Source organism: Vulpes lagopus, chromosome 23 (genome assembly GCF_018345385.1).
Source record: "Vulpes lagopus strain Blue_001 chromosome 23, ASM1834538v1, whole genome shotgun sequence".
In the NCBI taxonomy this organism is placed as follows: Eukaryota; Metazoa; Chordata; class Mammalia; order Carnivora; family Canidae; genus Vulpes; species Vulpes lagopus.
Window position 1 is genome coordinate 60,713,863 of NC_054846.1, and position 20,706 is coordinate 60,734,568.

The 20,706-nt window shown below is 49.4% G+C and overlaps 1 protein-coding gene across 1 annotated transcript; it reads left to right on the forward strand.

Annotated features, from left to right (window-relative positions):
* Nucleotides 1-1,743: 1,743 nt before the first annotated feature.
* On the forward strand, nt 1,744-20,398 carry LOC121481056 (proline-rich protein 36-like). Its single transcript, XM_041738015.1, is given in 3 exon segments — nt 1,744-2,363; nt 19,055-19,908; nt 19,911-20,398. Coding segments are annotated over 3 exon segments (1,602 nt in total). The 3' UTR covers nt 20,039-20,398.
* The last annotated feature ends 308 nt before the right edge of the window (nt 20,399-20,706 follow it).

The following is a 20,706-nucleotide window of genomic DNA, read 5'->3' on the forward strand; positions in this document are numbered from 1 at the left end:
ACAGAAAGGCTATTCAGAAGTTTTAGTGCCCGCAATTCGTTTCTATCGTTAAATGATTAAATCAAAACACTAGGTTCTCTTGGGGCAGCCCGGGTGGCTCAGCGGTTTAGCACTGCCTTCAGCCCGGGGCGTGATCATGGAGACCTGGGATCGAGTCCCACATCGGGCTCCCTGCACAGAGCCTGCTTCTCCCTCTGCCTGTGTCTCTGCCTCTCTCTCTCTCTGTGTGTCTGTTATGCATAAATAAATCTTTAAAAAACCAAACACTAGAAAAAAAAAAAACCCAAACAAACACTAGTTCTTTCTTAATCTTTAAAACTCAGCTAAGAAATCTTGTTTGAAGATCTAACGGATTTTAGCAAATGTTCCAAATGGGCCTCTAACAAAGCTGTGTCTTCAAATATTTTAAAACGCGTTTATAGATGAATAGATTTTGTTTCCTTTTCGGTACCTCACTTATCTGATACAAACAAAACTTTCCCGAGGATGTGGATCATTCTTATGAATCTAATAAACCCAACCTGTAAATATAGGAAAGCTCAGGTTCTTTGAAAAGTATATATATATATATATATATATATATATATATATATATATATAAACTTAATGTACATAGATTTCTTCTTTAAACAGAGTAATGCTAAAGTTTTAGTTCTTGGGTTAGTGTTCTCTATACTTCGCTCTAAATCTGCCTCGGGTTACCGTGTGTGCTCACATCAGGGGCCATCTAGGGAAGAAAGTTTCAATCAGGTAGCAGAGGTTCATTAATCATTGCCTTCCTGAAATTGAAAGATGTGTTCCAGCTAAAAAACCAGCAAACAAACAAACAGACAAACCAAAAAACCCCCCACAGACTTCCCAGTGGGTGGAGGTCAGCCGCCCACTCAGGAAGACAACAGTGGGCTGTGGTTGCCCATCAGGGCCTCACCAGGGCTTCAAATTCTGTTTGTGTAGTTGAACCTCTGATCCAAAGGGCTGCTGAGAGGCCCTCTTTATCTAGCTGGTGCGGTGCGAGAAACGGTGACAGGTGTTGGCTTTGGGGGCTCTCCCGTTGGGGTCAGGCAGGAGTGAAAGCATCCCACAAGTCCAGAGAGTCTCGGGAAGCTGGCTGGGTGACCCGCGCTGCTGCCACAGGCCCTTTTAAGTAAAGACCCATGAGCATGTATGTGCAGGTGGATGAGGAATGACAAATATTTGGCACACGGTGGCCACTGTCGGATCCTGTCCCCAGAGTGGACACGGCTCATCAATTGCTGCATCCCTTCCCTCTTGTTAAGACAGCACCCCCCCGCCCCCAAACCTAACAGGAGCTAAAACCCGAGGCCCTTCCCTGGACTAACTAGAGCCAGCTCTGGAGAGAAAACCAGGCCTGTCCACGTGGCCCTCACTCGGGGGCCGGGTTAATGAGTAACCGGGTTTGGGGTTTGTTCCTGTTTTGGGGGAAACCCGGGCCCCTCGGGGTGGTGACCCCCCCCCCCCGCCCCTCGCTGTTCTCTGCGGAGGAGTGGGGGAGCCCGCGCCCCGCCTCCGCCCGGAGCTCGGTGCCTCTGCCGGGAGAGCCCGCGGGGGGCGGTGCAGGGGGGCCGCGGGGGTGCGGGGTCCAGGGCTCAGCCCGCCCCGGGGTGCCAAGGGGAGCACACAGCCCCGAGTCCCAGGCCGAGCACGGCGCCCCCCTGGTGGTCGCGGGCCAGGCGGCTCCGAGCTGCCGAGGGTCCCTCTCGGCCCAAGCCCCCCGAAGTCCGGATGGGGGCGCCCCCACGGCCACATCCCCGAGGGGCCCGGACCAGCAGGCCTCACAGCAAACTCCTGACTCCCAGCCCCCCCGACCCTCCTCCCCAGACCCTCCTGGTCTCACCAAAGGCCGGCTCTGTCCTCCTGTCCGGCTCTGCGCCCGAGGGCGCCCCGCACCCCTCCGGCCTCCCAGCACCCGGTCCCCGAGGGCGCCCCGCACCCCTCCGGCCTCCCAGCACCCGGTCCCCGAGGGCGCCCCGCACCCCTCCGGCCTCCCAGCACCCGGTCCCCGAGGGCGCCCCGCACCCCTCCGCCTTCCCAGCACCCGGTCCCCGAGGGCGCCCCGCACCCCTCCGCCCTCCCAGCACCCGGTCCCCGAGGGCGCCCCGCACCCCTCCGCCCTCGCAGCGGCACCTATCCGTCAGCAGACCCCGTGGGCGCGGCCGCGTCGTCACCCCACGCCCGGAATCCGCGCACCTGTCCCCCCGCCTGTGCCCCGTCCCGGCCGGCAGGTGGATGCGCCCGGCCCGGCCCGCGTGGCCTCCTCTGCGCCCCCTGCTCCGCCCTCCCCCACCCCCCACCCCCGTCCTTGTCCTCGCGGCAGCCAGAGCGGCCTCGCACACGCAGGTCACGTGAGCACCCCCCAGCACCTGCGCCGACTCCCCTGCCCTCCCCGGGCTGCGAGGCCCCGCACCCTCGGCTCCCGCCCACGCCCCCCCCCGGGCCCGGGCCGCTCCCTCCTGCCCCCCCCCGCGCCGCCCGCGGTCCGGACTGTTGCAGAGAAGCAGGACCAGGCCGCTGCTGCCGTCGCGCGGAGGCAGGTTTCCTGGCGGCCGCGGCTCAGGTGCGGAGGCAGCGAGTCCCAACTTGCGGGCGGCCTGGGAATGCGGCAGGTGCTGCTGGGCCTTGGGGCTGGGAGCCGAGAGGTCAAGCGGGGGCTCCGGGCTGCCCCGGGGTCAGGATTTCCTTCCTCCTCGGGGACTTCAGTCTCTGCTCCCAAGGCCTTCAGCTGTGGCCCGGGCCCCGGGGCCTGGAGGGCGGCCTGCCTCGCTCAGAGTCTGCGATGGAAACATCCGTCCCCTCCAAGAAGTGCCTTCAGAGCCACAGAGACGGGGACCAGAGCCCTGGGCACCATGGCCTAGCCACGTTGACGGTAAAGCTGACACCAGGCGGCCTCTCTTGGGGTTCCTAGGAGGCAGGCCTCATCCTGCCTCAGGGCCTTCACCCCTCCTCCTCCCTCTGCCAAGGTTCTGCTTCTGGGTGTCCACCTGGACAGCCAGAAGTTCCCCCTCACTCCCCGTGGGCTTGGCTGGATGTCACTTGGTGACGCCTTCCCTGACATCCCATTTTCAATTTTGAGCCCCCTCTAGGCCTGGTGCTTCTTACCCCCACCCCTTCCACAGTCTATTTTTGACCACCTTCATGGCTCATGCTGAAAAAATAGAAAAGTTTTAAAGTTTTGCTAATTGTGGATTTCCCTCCCTAGAATGTAAGCTGCAGGAGGGAGGGGTGCCAGTTGCTCCATCCTGAGTACCTCCACCGGTGTCATCAGAACAGGAGTCATTTAATAAATATTGGTTCAGGGACGCCTGGGTGGCTCAGTGGCTGAGCGTCTGCTTTGGGCTCAGGTTGTGATCCTGGGGTCCTGGTTCGAGTCCTGCATCAGGTTTCCTGCATGGAGCCTGCTTCTCCCTCTGCCTGTGTCTCTGCCTCTCTCTGTGTGTCTCTCATGAGTAAATAAATAAGATCTAATAAATAAATAAATAAATATTGGTTAAGTTAATAATAACAGTAGCTCAAATTCATTAAGTACTTACTAAGTGCCAAGCGCTGTTTTAAACACTTCTTGTGTTCATCTCATTTCATTTTTGCAAGTTTTATGACCCCAATCCTAATATCCCCACAGACATGAGGAAGCACCCTCACAGTGCTAGCTAATATGTGATGGAACACACAGAATTTTAATCCAGAGCATCTGACTCCGAAGACTGAACTCTTAGCCACTCTACTATCTTGCTCTGAAAGGAATGAAAATATGAAGGACTGAGAGTCATTATTTACTGTGCCCATCCCAGAAACAATGAATTTTGGAGTCAGAGCTAAGTTAAAATTCCAGATATTCTATATATATCGGAATATATGATTCAGACAAGTTTCTTAGTTTCCTGAAGTCTCAGGTCCTTGCAAACAGAAAAGGAAACATAGACCTTTTTATCTACCAAATGTCAGTGGTTTTATTATCCTGTACCCGTTCTTGATCCATTACTGCCCTCTCGTGGTCAGTTAAAAAGAACACTCATTTAAAAAAAGAAACCTTCATAACTGCTATGCTAAATACAAAATGCCTAAATAGGAATACCCCCAAAGCCAGTAGTTTATAAAAAATAAACTAGTCCATTGTTCTTGGTTTCTTTTGTCTCTTGGATCCTATTACTTTTGGGGACCAAGTGACAATCAGGCTTCATCAAGGGACACAGTAAAGACTAGCCCACATAGGGCGGAATGGTTCCAAAGAAATGATCCTCATGAAAAGTAAGTTACCCAACCTCCAGATGCAAACAAACACAGTAAAAAGGTAAACAGGCTCAAGAGGTTAGAGTTGCGTTTTCCGCACCTTCAAAGAACACATTCTCTCCATATGATGGTTGATTTCATGTGTCAACTGGATTGGGCCATGGGGTGCCCAGATATTCGGTCAGATGTTGTTCTGGGTATGTCTCTCAGAGTATTTTTTGGATGATTTTAACATTGGAATTTGTTGACCAGTGAGATGACATGTATGACACCTGATTGCCTGCCACACATGGAATGGTAAATAAATAAGAGTAGCAATTATTTCTGATCAGGTGAAGGGTCTTCGTGCAAACCAAAATGTTGTTCTGATGGCAACATCAATCTTGAATTGATATACAGCTATAAGGTAAAAAATAAAAAAGAAATTGGTTGACCAGATAAACAAATTGCCCTCTATGTTATGAGTGAGCCTCATCCAATTAGTTGAAGACCTGAACCCAAAAAAAGACTGAGTAAGAAGGAATTGGCCTGCTGCTCTGTGGGCTTGCACACTAATCTTTTCTGGCTTTCTGACTCAAACGGAAGCATCACATCTTTCTGGGTCTCAAGGCTGCTGGCTTTGGGACTAATACTTACACCATCAGTTCTTCTGGCTCCCAGGTCTTCAGACCTTCAGACTCAGGGTGGAACCAGACACACATCAGCTCTCCGGGGTCTTGAGCTTGCTGACATAGATTGGGACTTTTCAGTCTATGTAAGTGTGAGCCAATTCTTTCTAATAAATTTCTCCCTCTCTCTGCCTATGTGTCTGTGTGTGTTTAAATATGCACATACATTCTATTGGTTCTATTTCTCTTTGGAATCCTGAATCATACACCCTGTTTTATGCACATTGTTTTAGAGGGTGGAAAAAAGGGAAAGCCACCTAACTCATTTTTCTAATACTAGTATAGCCTTGACATCAAGCTCAGGCAAAGACAATCCAAAGTGAGAACATTATAGAGCAACCTTAGTTATGATTATAGATGCAATATCCTAAAAAATAAAATGGAATCCATATTTTATAGAAGTATAGAACAGAGTTTAGCCAAAAATGCAAGGATTGTTTAACACCAAGAAAACAATTCCCATATTCGGAACCTTAATACATTAAAAGAATAGAAGTGTATGATCCCTTTAATAAGTGTGAAAAAATCATTTGATGAAATTAAACACATTTTTTCTTAATCTTAGAAAATTAAGATGAGTAGGGTAATACATCAACTTGATAAGGGTATTTGCCAAATGTCTAGGCATCATAGTTTAGGGTGAAATTCTAGAATTCCCATAAAAAATTTCTAAAAATAAAAAAATTTCTAGCTAATAGTAAAAAAAAAATTAAAGCTTAAGAAATAGGAAGAGTTAACCTCATCCTTACCTGAATACGATTTATTTTATATTTAGAAAATAAATGAATCTACATTCAAAGTATTTATTTTAATACTAAATTATAAGAATATGTACTAGAATTGCTGAATACTAGCTGATCCTACATAAATCAGTAGCATTCTTATTGAATGCTTATTGGATTTAGCAACAGGAAACAAAACATAATCAGAAGGATGCCAATAGCAACAAAATTTTTAAAAGACCTAGGAATATATATAACAAAAAATTGCTAGATGTTTTCTCAGAAAATTATACAACTTTTTTTATGTAAAGGAATCCAAACCTAAACATATTCTTACCATACAATTCAGCAATCATGCTGCTTCTCCTTTTTTTTTTTTTAGATTTTATTTATTTATTTGACAGAGAGAACCAGAGAGCACGGGGGGGGGGGGGGGGCAGCATAGGGAGCAAGAGAAGCAGACTCCTCACTGAGCAGGGAGCCCAATACAGGGCTCAATTCCAGAACCTGGCATCATGACCTGAGCTCAAGGAAGCCGCTTAACAACTGAGGCACCCAGGCGCCCTAGCAATCATGCTTCTTGACACTTACCCTAATGAGCTGAAATTTTATGTCCATGCCAAAACCTGCACACAGATATTTATAGTAGCTTTATTTATAATTGCCCAAACTGGAAACAAACCAGGATCTCCTTTGGTAGATGAATGGAAAATTGTGGCACATCCAGACAATGGGATAGTATTGAGTTCTTAAGAAAATTAAGCTCTCAAGCCACAAAAAGACATGGAGGAAACCTCAATGCATATCACTAAGTGAAAGAAGGCAATGTGAAAAGGCTACATGCTGTATGATTCCCAACTATAGGACATTCTGGAAAAGACAAAACTATGATAGAAGATCAGTGGTTGCAGGGGTTGTGGGAGAAGAGAGGACAGGGATACACAGAGCATAGACGATTTTTACTGCAGTGAAATTATTCCTCATGATACTATGATGGTGGATATATGCCATCGTACATTTGTCAAAATCCAGAAGATTGGGAATCCCTGAGTGGCTCAGCGGTTTCACGCCTGACTTTGGCCCAGGGCGCGATCCTGGAGTCCCAGGATCGAGTCCTGCGTCGGGCTCCCGGCATGGAGCCTGCTTCTCCCTCTGCCTGTGTCTCTGCCTCTCTCTCTCTCTCTCTCTCTCTCTGTCTATCATAAATAAATAAAAATAAATCTTAAAAAAAAAAAAACAGAAGATTGGGACGCCTGGATGGTTCAGTGGTTGAGCATCTGCCTTTGGCTCAGGTCTTGATCCTGGGGTCCTGGGATCGAGTCCCACATTCGGCTCCCTGCAGGGAGGCTGCTTCTCCCTCTGCCTGTGTCTCTGCCTCTCTGTGTCTCCCATGAAAAAATAAATAAAATATTTAAAAAAACACAGAAGATTTACAACACCAAGAGTGAACCCTAATGTAAATTATGGACTTCAGGTGACAATGATGTGTCAATATAGGATCATCAGGTGTAACAAATGTAGTGCCCTGGTGTGGGATGTGCAGATGTGGGTGACATGGACAGTGGAGAAGCTATGGGTGTGGGAAGCAAGAAGTATATGGGAGTTCTGTACTTCCTGCTCAATTTTGCCATGAGCCTAAAACTGCTTTAGAAAATAAAGTCTAGGGCAGCCCCAGTGACGCAGCGGTTTGGCGCCGCCTGCAGCCTGGGGTATGATCCTGGAGTCCCGGGATCGAGTCCCACGTCGGGCTCCCTGCATGGAGCCTGCTTCTCCCTCTGTCTGTGTCTCTGCCTCTCTCTCTCTCTCTGTGTGCCTATGAGTAAATAAATAAAATCTTTAAAAAAAAAGTCTAGGGGATCCCTGGCTGGTTCAGCGGTTTAGCACCTGCCTTTGGCCCAGGGCACGATCCTGGAGTCCCGGGATCGAGTCCCACATCAGGCTCCTGGCATGCAGCCTGCTTCTCCCTCCTCCTGTGTCTCTGCCTCTCTCTCTCTCTCTCTCTCTCTCTCATAAATAAGTAAATAAATAAATATTTAAAAAAAAAAGAAAAGAAAAGAAAGTCTAGGGACGCCTCGGTGGCTCAGCGGTTGAGCGTCTACCTTCTGCTCAGGGCATGATCCTGGGGTCCAGGATTGAGTCCCACATAGGGCTCCTTGTGGGGAACCTCTTCTCCCTCTGCCTCTCTCTCTCTCTCTCTCTCTCTCTGTCTCTCATGAATAAGTAAATAAAATCTTTAAAAAAAAGTCTATTTTAAGAAGTAAAGGAAGACCTAAATAAATGGAAATGTATAATCTGCTCATGGATGGGTTCAATAAGGTAATGATGCAAGGTAACTTACAAATAAATCAATGATTTCAAAACTATTCAAAACAGTTTTTTATGGTCTGGACAAACTCATTCTAGACCCATATGGAAGTGTAAAGGTCCAAAGAGCCTGGAAAATACCATGAAAGGAAGAGAAGGAAGGAAGGAAGGAAGGAAGGAAGGAAGGAAGGAAGGAAGGAAGGGGGAAGTGGACGGAAGGAAAGAAAGGAGGAAAAAGGAAAAAGAAATGAAAAAATATAACTGGAAATAAAGGGAGTACCACTGTAAATTGAGACAGCACAGCCTTCAGGTAGGTAAAATCAAAGTCTAATAATAATAGGCTTCAGGCGTAGGAACTCCCAGAAACTCACAGGCTGCTGATGGAAGTGTAATCGACACTACCACTTAGAGAACAATTTGACAATATTTTGAAAATTTGTATTCCCCATAGTCCAGCAATTATATATCCCTAGAGAAATTCTCCCAAATGTGCCCCAGGAGACATTGTTAAGTCTGTTCACGGCAGCACTGCTAGGAGAGAAAAATTGCATCAACTGTAATGTCCACTGGTAGGAAAAAATAAGAAATAAAAAACAACTGAGCAGCAAAATAAATGAACCAGACAGACCTACATGTATCAGTATAATGTTGAGTGAGTCAACGAGGTGTGGAAATGATCCATAGTATGGAAGAATTTAGGAAAATATTTAAAAATCACATTCTGGTTTTTATTATTGAGATAAAGTTCACATAACAAAATTCATATTTTAGCCACTTTGAAATGCACATTTCAGTGTGGCTTTTTTTTTTTAAGTTTTATTTATTTTGAAATAATCTCTACACCTACTGTGGGGCTTGACCCATGACCCTGAGATCAAGAGGTGCATGCTTTTCTGGCTGAGCCAACCAGGCACCCCCTTTTCCAGTGGTTTTTAGTATATTTACAGAGTTGTGCAACCATCGCCACCATCTAATTCCAGAACATGTTTATCACCCCAAAACGGAGCGTCATGCCTACTGGGCAGTCACGTATTACTTTTCCTTCTTCCCCACCTAGCGACAACTTTGGCACCTACAAATCTCATTTCTGTCTCTGTGGATTTGCCTACTCTGTGGATATGGAATCCTATAATATATAGCCTTTTGTGTCTGATATTTTTCTTTATAATGTTTTTTTTTTCTTTATAATGTTTTCTAAGGCTGATCCAAGTTAGCATGTAGTGGCCATCCAAAATTTCTTTTAGGATTTTATTTATTTATTCATGAGAGACACAGAGAGAGAGGGAAAGGCAGAGACACAGGCAGAGGGAGAAGCAGGCTCCATGCAGGGAGCCTGATGTGGGACTCAATCCCAGGACCCCAGGATCACTCAACCACTAAGCCACCCAGGTGCCCGTCCAAATTTCTTTTTATTGCTTAATAATATTCCATTATGTGGATACATCACATTTTGTTGATCTGTTCATTGGCTGATGAGCATTTGGGTTGTTTCCACATTTTGGCCATTACAAATAATGCTACTAGGAACACACTGTTTTGTTCATAGAACTAGATTAGAAGAATACAAATCAGATTAATAATAACAGCAGTTCCTGGAAATCAAGGGAGGGGGAGGAATTGAACCCAGGAGCAGTACAAAGAGGCCTTCAGCTTTATCTGTGGTGTCCTCTTTATTTTACATAAAAAATGTATCCGGTACAAGAATATTAACAGTTGATTATTCTGGGTGATGAGCACATGGGTGCTTGCTACGTTATTCTCCAGGCTCAAAAAAAAAAAATATTTAAGAATTTAAAAACTATGGGATCCCTGGGTGGCTCAGCGGTTTAGCGCTGCCTTCAGCCCAGGGCATGATCCTGGAGACCTGGGACTAGTGGGTGACATCTTCAAGGACTTGCAGTCCATACAGCAAGAGCCAGGGAGGCCCAGATGAGACCAAGAAGGAGCCTCTATCATTCAAGTACCTTATTCATGGGACTCCATTTGTACTATTTCCTTCAACATTGTCTTTCAATTGGCTCCCTTTGTATCCTTACCCTTAGCAAGAATCCTCATCAAATCAAAGGATCGACATACCACTTACATTTTTTCTAATCCACAGCTGAAACTTAAAAAAAAATGGTTACATTCCTCCACGTCCCACCTAAAATCATCTCCCTTACCCCTGCAGTTTGGAAAATACCATGACCAGTTCCTGTCTCAAGAGTCCTGGGGAGGGGATCCCTGGGTGGCGCAGTGGTTTGGCGCTTGCCTTTGGCCCAGGGCGTCATCCTGGAGACCCGGGATCGAATCCCACATCAGGCTCCCGGTGCATGGAGCCTGCTTCTCCCTCTGCCTGTGTCTCTGCCTCTCTCTCTCTCTCTCTCTCTCTCTCTCTGTGACTATCATAAAAAAATAAAAAAAATAAAAAATAAAGAGTCCTGGGGAGCCTATAACAGGATTTCAGCTGTGTGAAGCCAGTGACACGGTCTCATTTACATTTTTGAAAAATGATTTTAGCTGCTGCGTGCAGAAGAGATGTCAGGGAGCCGGGGAGAGAGACAGATGCGGAGGCTGTTGCCAGCATTCGGGTCGAGCCGGGGGATCTGTGGGAGGGGCGACTTGGCCTTCCCGCCAGCGCCCACACAAGCCCTGCCCTCCACCCAAACCCAAATCTCCTTTATTTTATGTCCCAGTGCTGATTCAAGGCCTCCCCAGATAAGTGGATTCTTCTGTGATCCTCCTACCTCAGTATCAGCACCAGCATTGCTGGGAATTTGGACAGTGTGTCCAAAGCACCCATGAGAGCCCAGCTTCACCAGCCAGTTCAGGCTGACCGCAGTTGGGACTTCTGGGTCACATCCAATCAGGCCCTGCGGTCTCCAGTCTGACAATAAGGGCTCCCACGACTCACTGCTCTGCCCGGGGTTCAGGAACTAAGTGGGTTATATGGTTTCTATCACCTGTATGTTGATGGCTTGTAAACCTATAGGACCCAAAGTCTGCACCCTTCACCCCTGGACCCACCTCCAGGGCCTGGCTCACTCCCAAACCTTGTACATCCTGGAGAACTTGACTTCCCCTGGCATTGCTTCCCTGAGGACCTGTCTGCCCACACTCCCACCCCCTCCCAGAAGTGGCCTTCTCTGTTGCTGCTTCCAAACCATTACTCCCCGATTCTGCAAAACAACAAAACCTCTCCACTTTTACAACTCCTGCAAAACTGCCCTCTGCTCCTCCAGTTCCATCAACTTTTGGTTAAGGGAGCTGGGGAGGAGGGCTGCTCCAGGTGCTATCCTGGGCTAAACAGCTGGGATGGCATGGTGAGCAAGACCACCCCCACCAGCATCCCGGCGCAGTCAGAAGGAGCACCCATGTGTAAGGAGGGCAGGAGGAGCAGAGGCCAGACAGTTTGGGAGGCCCTTGTCAAGACATTGGAAATTGGTTCTGAAAGCAATGACCAGATGCTGAAGGGATGAATGGAGCAGGGGAGTGGCGGGTCGGGATTGGCACTTTAGCAAGATAACTCTGGCTGCTACACAGAGCAGAAGGGGGTGGAGAGGAGACCCAGGCTGAGACCAGCTGGCATGGAAGGTAGAGCTGGGTCAGTCTGGGATCGGGATCTAGGATTTCCCAATTGGCTGGACGTGGTGGGGGAATGGGGTGAGAGGAGCAACGCACTATGTCTGGGTCCTTCTGGTTCGGGCAGCTGGGTGAGTAGGAAGGGTGGTGGCACCTATTGGGGGCTAGGAACTGAAGACATAAGCATGAATAAGACCTACCAGGCCCCTGTCCCCACAGATGCAAATACATTCTAGCCTTTCATGCGTTCTGGGAAGGTATTAAGCAGAGTGCAATGAAAGGGGATCAAAGAGGCACCCACTGAGGAAGGTGGAGAGGATTGAGCTGAGACCTGGTGAATGAGAAAGGTGCCAGCCAGGGAAAGTGAGTCCTCGAGAGGCCCCAGCTAATACAAAGGTCCTACAGGGTGAAAGGGCCAGTGTGGCTGGAGTATATGGAAGAAGCCGGGGAGGAGTAATTCAGGATGAGCCTGGAGACACTGCCTTGGAACCCTTTCCTCTCCTCCTAAGGAGGGACAATGGAGGGAACCACAGTCTTCTAGCCCAGCCTAAGTCCTCCACCCCTTCCTCATTCCTTGGGGACCCTGTCTCCTGATTCTTCACCCCCTCTGGGATCTTGTCTCTCCTATGGGCTCATCTCCTTCAGGAGTGAACGCCTCTAGTCATCCTTGTCTTACAAAGCCTGTCTGGATGGATTTACAGATGCCAGCCAGCCAGCATCGCTGTCACTGTTTCCACCTGTCCAGGTACTGCTCAGTCTCCCTCACTGTCCCTACCATGTGGGTCTTCCCTGGGGTTTTGATGTTCTCTCTTCCCCCCTCCACCAACTCCTTCTGTCATACGCGTGTTGATGGCTCACAAACATATGGCCATTTGTTCATTCAAACAAAATGTACGGCACACCTACTCTAACTGAGGCAGACATTGTGCCAGGCGACGGTGAGCAGGACACACGTGGGCCCTTGACTTGGCACAGTTTATGGTCTGGTAAGATGGGCAGGCTAGAATTGTTACAGGGTTTCCTCCTCCTTTGGGACCTGCTGTTCTTGGTCACACCACGTCAAAGAACGAGGAGGGTAGACCAGACGAAGAGTGGTGGGCAGCAAAGCAAAGCTTATTGAGCGACAGTAAAGTAATAGTTACAAAGCTCCCGATGGGGGTTGCCCAAGGAGGTTGCCATCGGAGTTTCTAAATCTAGGGGGTTCTTATGGGCTTGTTGGAGGGCTGTTATTCTGATGGAACCCTCCCTGCACCTGTCATTCAATCAGGTTTCTGTCATCTATCTATCACAAGGGAAAGGATGGGGGTCTCCTTCCAGGGTGGTGTAAAATCCTTTTTAAGGGTGGTTTCCTCTCAGGGCCGGCACCCCTTGTCCCTGCCTGCCTTTCTTCCAACTGTCCTTCATCAGAAGGGCAGACAATGTGATGACTATGATGGGAGTGGGCAAAGTTGCCGCAGTGCTGCCTTAGGTAGGATGGTCATGAAAGGCCTTAGGTGGGAGGTGATACTTCAGGGAGCACCGAAACAGTGAGAATGAGCCAGGCAGTGGGGCACTGGGGGAAGACCCTGCCCAGCAGAGCAGAGCTGAGGGCAAGTGCAAAGGCCCTGAGATGAGAAGAGTTCAAGGTCTAGAAAGAAAGGCAGTGGGGCTGGAACAGGGGAGGCAGGGCATAAAGTGGCACCGGATTAGAGAGAAAGGCATTAGTGAGCTTGTACGGGGCCTTGAAGCCACAGTAAAGAGGCTAAAAATTTATTTTTGAAAATTATTTGTTTATTCTTTTTAAGTAGGCTCCATGCGCTACGTGGGGCTCAAACTCACAACCCCAAGATCAAGAGTCACACACTCTCCCGACTGAGCCAGCCAGGTGCCCTCTGTCTAGATGTTATTTTAACAGCAGTGAAAAACCTTAAAGGGTTTTTACACAGGGGAAAGGATTTTCAAAGGTCTATTCCTGCTGCTGTGTGAAAAGTGGACTGCAAGTCACCAAGAGCTAAAGCAGGTAGGCACGAAGGAGCTATTGCATTGGTCCAGGTGACAAATATCGGCCTGCCACCTCTCTTCTGAGGGCCACCTGGGCTTGTACTCCCAGCTCATCCCTGGACGTTCCCCCCTCTGTCCCCATCTTTCACAGGGCCATTGCCATCTATCCAGTAGCCTGCACTAGAAACCTGGAAGTGTCTTTTATTTCCCCTCACTCTCCACCGCTTTTGGGGGAGAGGCAAAATAATTTTCTCCCTACTCTTCTGAGTTCTTGTCCAAGACCCCTGCTATAAACAGGCAGATTAACAAGGGGAAAGTGTGGGTTTGTTACCGTGTATACCTTGGGCATACAGGGCAGATATTCAGGAAAACACAAGTGACTCTCTGAGTTTGCTTCGAATTCAGGTTTAAATACCCATTTTGATAGGGGAAAGGAAAGGAGGATATAGGTCTCTTAGGGGAGAACAAACGAGTTTTAGGAAAGATGAAGAATGAATGAGAGATACAATCCCTTGTGACAAAGTTTGTCTGGGTGTGGTGTTGACTTCTAGTCTCTTCTTCCGTGATAAGAGTCAGTCCTCCTTGGGTGACAAAATTCCATGGGAGAGGACTGCTTACCATGAGTCCTTTTGGAGAGTCTGTCTTTTGACAGATAAGGGGAGTTCACAGAAAACCTCTCCCTGCTTTTGCTGTTTTTCAAGAGTTCAAAATAGTAATTTTCTGTTATTTCTGAATAAGCCCCTCCCCCCCTTTTTTTTGCTGGTAAAATAACTGACAGTTTTGTTTTTTTTTTTTAATTTTTATTTATTTATGATAGTCACAGAGAGAGAGAGAGGCAGAGACACAGGCAGAGGGAGAAGCAGGCTCCATGCACCAGGAGCCTGATGTGGGACTCGATCCCGGGTCTCCAGGATCGCGCCCTGGGCCAAAGGCAGGCGCCAAACCGCTGCGCCACCCAGGGATCCCTGACAGTTTTATTTTTAAGGGTAGCAATCTTTCTTCTCTTTCTTAGAGTTTGGCTTGTTTCAGTCGGCAAGGATTGCCTTTTAGCTTGAAAGAGAAAATGAGTTATTTTTTTTTAATTTTTTAATTTATTTATGATAGTCACAGAGAGAGAGAGAGAGGCAGAGATATAGGCAGAGGGAGAAGCAGGCTCCATGCACCGGGAGCCCGGCGTGGGATTCGATCCCGGGTCTCCAGGATCGCGCCCTGGGCTAAAGGCAGGCGCCAAACCGCTGCACCACCCAGGGATCCCGAGAAAATGAGTTATATTAGGAAAAAGAGAAGGACCCGGATATCCACTTTTGGAGAGACCCTTTCTGGCCTTTGCAGTTAATTACCATCCCTTCCCTTGGACTCACGCTGCATCCCCTCCAAGGCATTTGTCATGCTGCAATGGAACCTATTTGTTTGCATGCCTGTCTCCCATGCAATTCATCTCAGGTCCCCTTATCCAGCATATAATAGGTGTCAAGTAATTATTGGGTGGACAGAGGGATGGCTGGCTGTTTGGCTGGCTGGTGGATGGATGGACAGGTGGATGGACAGGTGGATGGATGGATGGGTGGGTAGATGACCTACATATGATAGGTGCCAGGTAATTATTGCGTGCATCAACAGAAAGATAAATGGATGGGTGGATGGGGAGGCAAGTTACTTCTCTCTCTTACGGTCTGCCAAATAGGTTATCTGTTGCCTCATTCAGAAATCACTGTTCATTCATTTTTGGATGTATTGTTTCTTATGCCTTTGTCATTTCTTTCAATAAATTTGAGCTACTGAAGGGCAGGGTCTATGTCTGCTCCACGGTAGCTACTCTAGCTTTACACACGTGGTTTTATTGAGTCCTCACAACAATTCTGTGAGCCAGACCCTCTCTTACACATATACTAGCTTCGCGGAGATGTAATTCACAAACCATACAACCTACCCATCTCCAGCACATGATTCAATTGTTCATAGTATGTTCACAGAGTCATACAGCTATCATCACAACCAATTTCAGAACATTTCGACCTTCCCCAGATGAAACCCCCTACCCATCATCAGTCACTCCCCATTTCCCTTCGCCTTTCCCCACCCCCACTCCTAGGAACCATCATCCTATTTTCCATCCCTATGGATTTGCCCCTCCTGCACATTTTATGTAAATGGAATCCTACAGTGTGCTTGCTATCTTTTGTAACTAACTTCTTTCACTTAGCATGATGTTATCAAGGTTGATTTATTTTGCAGCATGTGCTAGTCCTTTTTTTTTTTTTTAATTGTTGAATAATATTGCCTTGCATGGATATCACAATCACCAAGGAGCAGGGAGGGGCAGAGCACAATAGAACGGAGCTTCTCAAATGTTATTGGGATCCTAATTCAGCAGGTGAGGGGTGGGACCTGAAATACTGCTTTCCTAAGAAGCTCCCAAGCAATATTGAGCAACATAGAAGGTTCCCACCTAAAGGTCAGGGAATTTGGGACTTTTTCTCATAGAAGGTATCCATGTGGCTTTGACTCTACTGGCTGCCAAAGTCACCTTCTCCTGGCGAGTGAGTTCTTTCCAGACAACAAATCTCAAGTGAGAAGTCAGCATAGGAAGTATGAATTAGAGCAAGGTGGGTGGCTATTTTTGAGAGATGGTTTGATCCATCACTGAGTGGAGCCTGTTGAAGCCTCCTCTTTTCCCTGAGTCTATTTCTGTGTCAGAACCAGATCATGGATCAGGAGCCAAGCTGCCAGCTTGCAGAGCAACCTGGGGCAGCAGGTACATCCCCATCCCTCCTGGGTGCCCCTCTTCCTGCTTATGGCCACCAGGCTATCATGACAGGCTCCCACATGTTCAGACACTGGGTTACTGAAAATGCTTTCTGTCATCGTGAAATGAATTTGTGGCTATGAACTGATTTGTCAACCTTGAGGGCCAGCTGCAAGAGGCAGGATTCTTGAGAGTACATGGCTGATGTTTTAGTTTGGGTCCTCCAAGAAGCAAACGCCAAGATAGGATTAGGTGCATGAGCCATTTATTGGGGAAATAAATGCCTGTGAACTATAAGAGGGATGGGAGCAGTAGTCAGGGAGGGCCTACAGACTGTGACTTAAGACTGACACCTGCTAGATGAGTGGAAACGAAGAGCTTCAGACTGCAGCACAATTTGGTTTGGTTTGGTTTTTGAGAGAGAGAGAGAGAGAGAGCAAGTAGGCAGGGTGGGGAGGAAGGGGAGAGGGAGAGCGAGAGAATCTTAAGCAGGTCCCATGCTCAGCATGGAGCCTGACAAAGGGCTCAATCTCACGGCCCCGAGATCACAACCTGAGCCAAAATCAAGAGTGGGACAGCCAACCCAATGGGCCACCCAGGCACCCCCAGACTGCAAAGCAGTTTTGAGGAAATCTTGGCCAGGCAGATAGGGAGTCCCTGAGCCGAGGATATCCACTCATAGAGCCCAATGCCAGACGGGAAAAGGCTGGCACTCGTATGTACCTCACATGCTCATCATTGGCTGTGGCCTCTGCTTGAACATGATGGAGGAGCCAAAGGGGCAATAGCTGTCAATCAAGTAGCCCCCTACCCAACAGTAGGTTCTTTTGAAGGAGTTGGGAGTCTAGCTTCCATGGCTCCCAGTTTTCTATCAGCTACCAGTGGTAAGGCCACGAACATCCCAACCTTGGGAGCCTCAGCTCAGTAATCTGTGAGAGCCCCAACTTTCCATGACCATCGTGAGGCTTGATCAAAATGGTATGTGTAAGTCTCGGTAAATGGTAGTTATCACTGTTATTAGAATTATTTTTGACAGCATGCGATTTCGAGCAAGAAAAACTCGAGTCTCAACCCACTCTTGCCAACTTTGTGATCTTGGCCAGTTACCGTACAGGGCTTGAAACAGCGCCTGGCATGTAGGAAGCTGTGCAGCAGTGTTAGCTGTTAATGTCATTATTCCCAAGTCATAGCATTGGGTCAATTACTTCTGGGAAATGCCACATTGTAGAGTGGCGTTCAAGGACCTCTGCAAACTCTCAACTCGACTTTGCAGTTTCTTTCCTCACTGCACGCGCACACGCACACACGCAAACACACACACACACACACACACACACACACACACACACCCCTAAGCTCTAGCCTCATTGGGCCACTCACAGGAACCTTGAAAATGTCATACTGTCATAACACAGTGTTGTATAACCCACTGTCTGCCAAGTGCTTATTTTATACCTGGCACTGTGTGAACATTTACATATATTACATCACTTCTGTTCTACCAAAGAGGAGACTGAAGCCCAGGAATGTGAAGTGACTTATCCAAGCTAATAGATGGCCTGTCCATCTCTGAACGAGTGTGTAGAATGTTCTCCTTGCCTCCATTCCGCTTTTGCCTTCCAAAATACTATTTTCCTTGAAAGGCCCGGCTCCATTTCCACCTCCTCCAAGGAGCCTTCCTTGATCTTCAGCCTCGGTATAGATAATCACTTGCTTAGTGCCTGGGGCTCCTGTTGGTGGCACATAACTCCAGAGGCATGGGGTTGTAATAATTGATCTGGAAGTCGGTTTGTGCCCACAGGATTGTGACCATTTCCAGGAAAAGGATAACATCTTGTCCATCTTTGTGGGCATCCAACCTGGGGCCCTGAACAGGAAGACAGCAGTTATGAATCTCTGCATTTATACCCTTGACCTCCACAGATGATGGCTTTTTTTAGGTCAGTTCCAGCTTTTTACACCCTGGTCTTTGGCCATGCCACACCCTTTTCATCCTGGTTTGAGGGTTGAAGATGATGCCTTACACATAGTCAGTGCTCAGTCAGTCAATGGTGGTTTCTTCTTGGCATTTTCTGGCTAACCAGAAAGGCCAGCAAGGGGTCATGCCAATTCCCAGCTCTCAATGTGGGGAGGACGGGAAAGGAAAACTATCTTTTCTGCGGTGGTCAGATACTAGGCCCTTCTTCAGTAAAGGGCTTACTGATCCCATCACACAGATGGGGAGGCCCAGAGGTGTGACAACCGCTGTCCAGAGGTCGCGGCTTGTCTTGGTGTCTGAACCAAACCTCTAAGATCTCAAAGACCCTGTCTGTGCACAAGGAAAGTTCTTCCTTCCTGAGGAGCAGAACCATTGTTGCTTATAGGGAAGGGAGCTTTTGTAGGTAGAGTCGGCCTCCTGCTGAGAGGAGGGGGCTGGGTTTCCCCTGTTCTTACCTTCAAAAAGTCTCTAGATTCAAAGCACTTTTTCACAAGTTTAACACACACACACACACACACACACACACACACACACGCATGCACACACTTACTTGTTCTTTATCTCTGTCCCCAAGAAGGACAGGTTGGTTTGTGAATGTTTCCTTCCTAGTTCTGTCCCCAGCACGGCCCAGAGCAGAGAGAGCCTGGCTCTGAGGAATGCCTCATAAAGTTTGTTGAATGACAAATGAATAAATCAGGAAGGCAAAGCTTTTGTATTTCAGCTATACTGCAAAATCCTCAGCCGCAGAGACCTACACCTGTGTCCATCTCTGTGCTTTGACGTTTGTCATCCTTCCTCTTCCCAACCCCAGACACACTCTTCCTCTTGATCCATTATACCATCTATCCAGTACAGACCAAGTAAAGAGTAGCGCCTGCCCCAGTGGTGGGGGGGCGGGGGGGCTTTCAGCCCCAGATCAGCACTGCCGGCCACAGCGGCCACTCCTGGCTCAGCCTTGCCGGCCACGTTGGGCGCTCCTAGGCCCTAGGCAGCGCTCTCGCCGCCTGCGCTCCCTGCTGGCCCCCTGGCAGCGCTGCCGGCCCCTGCGTTCCCTGCTGACCCCGTGGCACCGCTGCCGGCCCCTGCGCTCTCTGCTGGCTCCCTGGCAGCGCTGCCGGCCCCTGCGCTCCCTGCTGGCCCCCTGCCACCTTTGCCGGCCCCTGCGCTCCCTGCTGGCCCTCTGGCACCGCTGCTGGCCCGTGCGGTCATGGGTGGCCCCCTGTGTCTGTGGCCAGCCCAGCAGGGCAGCCTCAGGACAGCGGTGCCGACCCCCACAGTCACTCCTCTTGCTGCGTCCCCGCCGCCGGCCTGCCAGCTCACTTTCAGGCCAATGCTGCTGTCCCAGGAGGGTGCCCCTAGCCTCATACCAGCCCCGGAGGTCCCTCCTGAGTCAGCCTAGCCGCCCCAGGGGGTCCCTGCTGGGCCTCAGTCAGCCCCAGCAATTAGTTGAAGCCCCAGAGCACCCTGGCCCCCCAAAACCTTCCCTCCTGGGCCCTGGACAGCCGTGCCAACAAAAGCGGCTGCTCCTTGGCCCAGAGCAGTCCTGCCAGCCCCTGAAGTCCCTCCTGGGCCCCAGCCAGTCCTGCAAACCCCAGCCTTTGCTCCCCATCCCTGAGCGCCCGTCGCTCCTGGGCCGGCCAGGCCCACCCCGCTGGCCCCTCCTGGGGCCCCCAAGCCAGCCACGGCGGTCACTGCTGGACCTGGTTCGGCCTATGAGCCACAGCTATCACTTCTGGCCCTGGGCCGGCCCTGCAGGCCCCTGAGGTCACGATGGACTCGATCCTCCACCCCTGCAGTGGCCCGCCAGGCCCCATCCGTCAGTCCCGGAGCCTGACACCCTCTTCCTAGACTACTCTGGGTGGCTGTGCAGGCACATGTATTACCAGACTCACTGGCCGGAGGCCTTCTGCAGACAGTCCAGGCTGTTTGTGGTTGGAAACTGAGGCTTGGCAGAGGCAGCCCCTGCAGGGCTGCCACCAGGCTGAGGCCCATCTGCATCAGGAAGAGAGGAGAGGACCTCCCCAGCATCCTCCCAGCTCCCTGCCATGCCTGTCCCCATTGTGCCCGCCGCTTTGTATGCGCACCCTCCTAGGAGAGTGACCACGGCTACCCCAGGGGCCCGGGCGCACACTGGAGGATCCCTCTGTGTCTGTGTGCCTCAGAAGTACGTGAGAGCTCTTGTGCACGCCTCCATGGGTGTGTGTCCCTGCAAGTGTGTGCGGATGTGTGTGCGCATGTGGGGGCTGCCAGCCGCAGGCCTTGCCCTCCCTGGGCCTCCAGCCCCGTCGTGGGGGGGCCACGACGACACAGCTGCATTCCTTCCCACCTCAGCGAAGGCAGATTTGAACTCATATGCTCTGGCTTCCTTCTAGATCACTGGCCTAGTAAGTTTTTGTTGGTTTGTTTTATTTTGTTTTTGAATTGAAGTATAGTTGATATACGATGTGACATTAGATTCAGGTGGACAACACAGATACAAGTCTGCACCTCGTGCTACGCTCA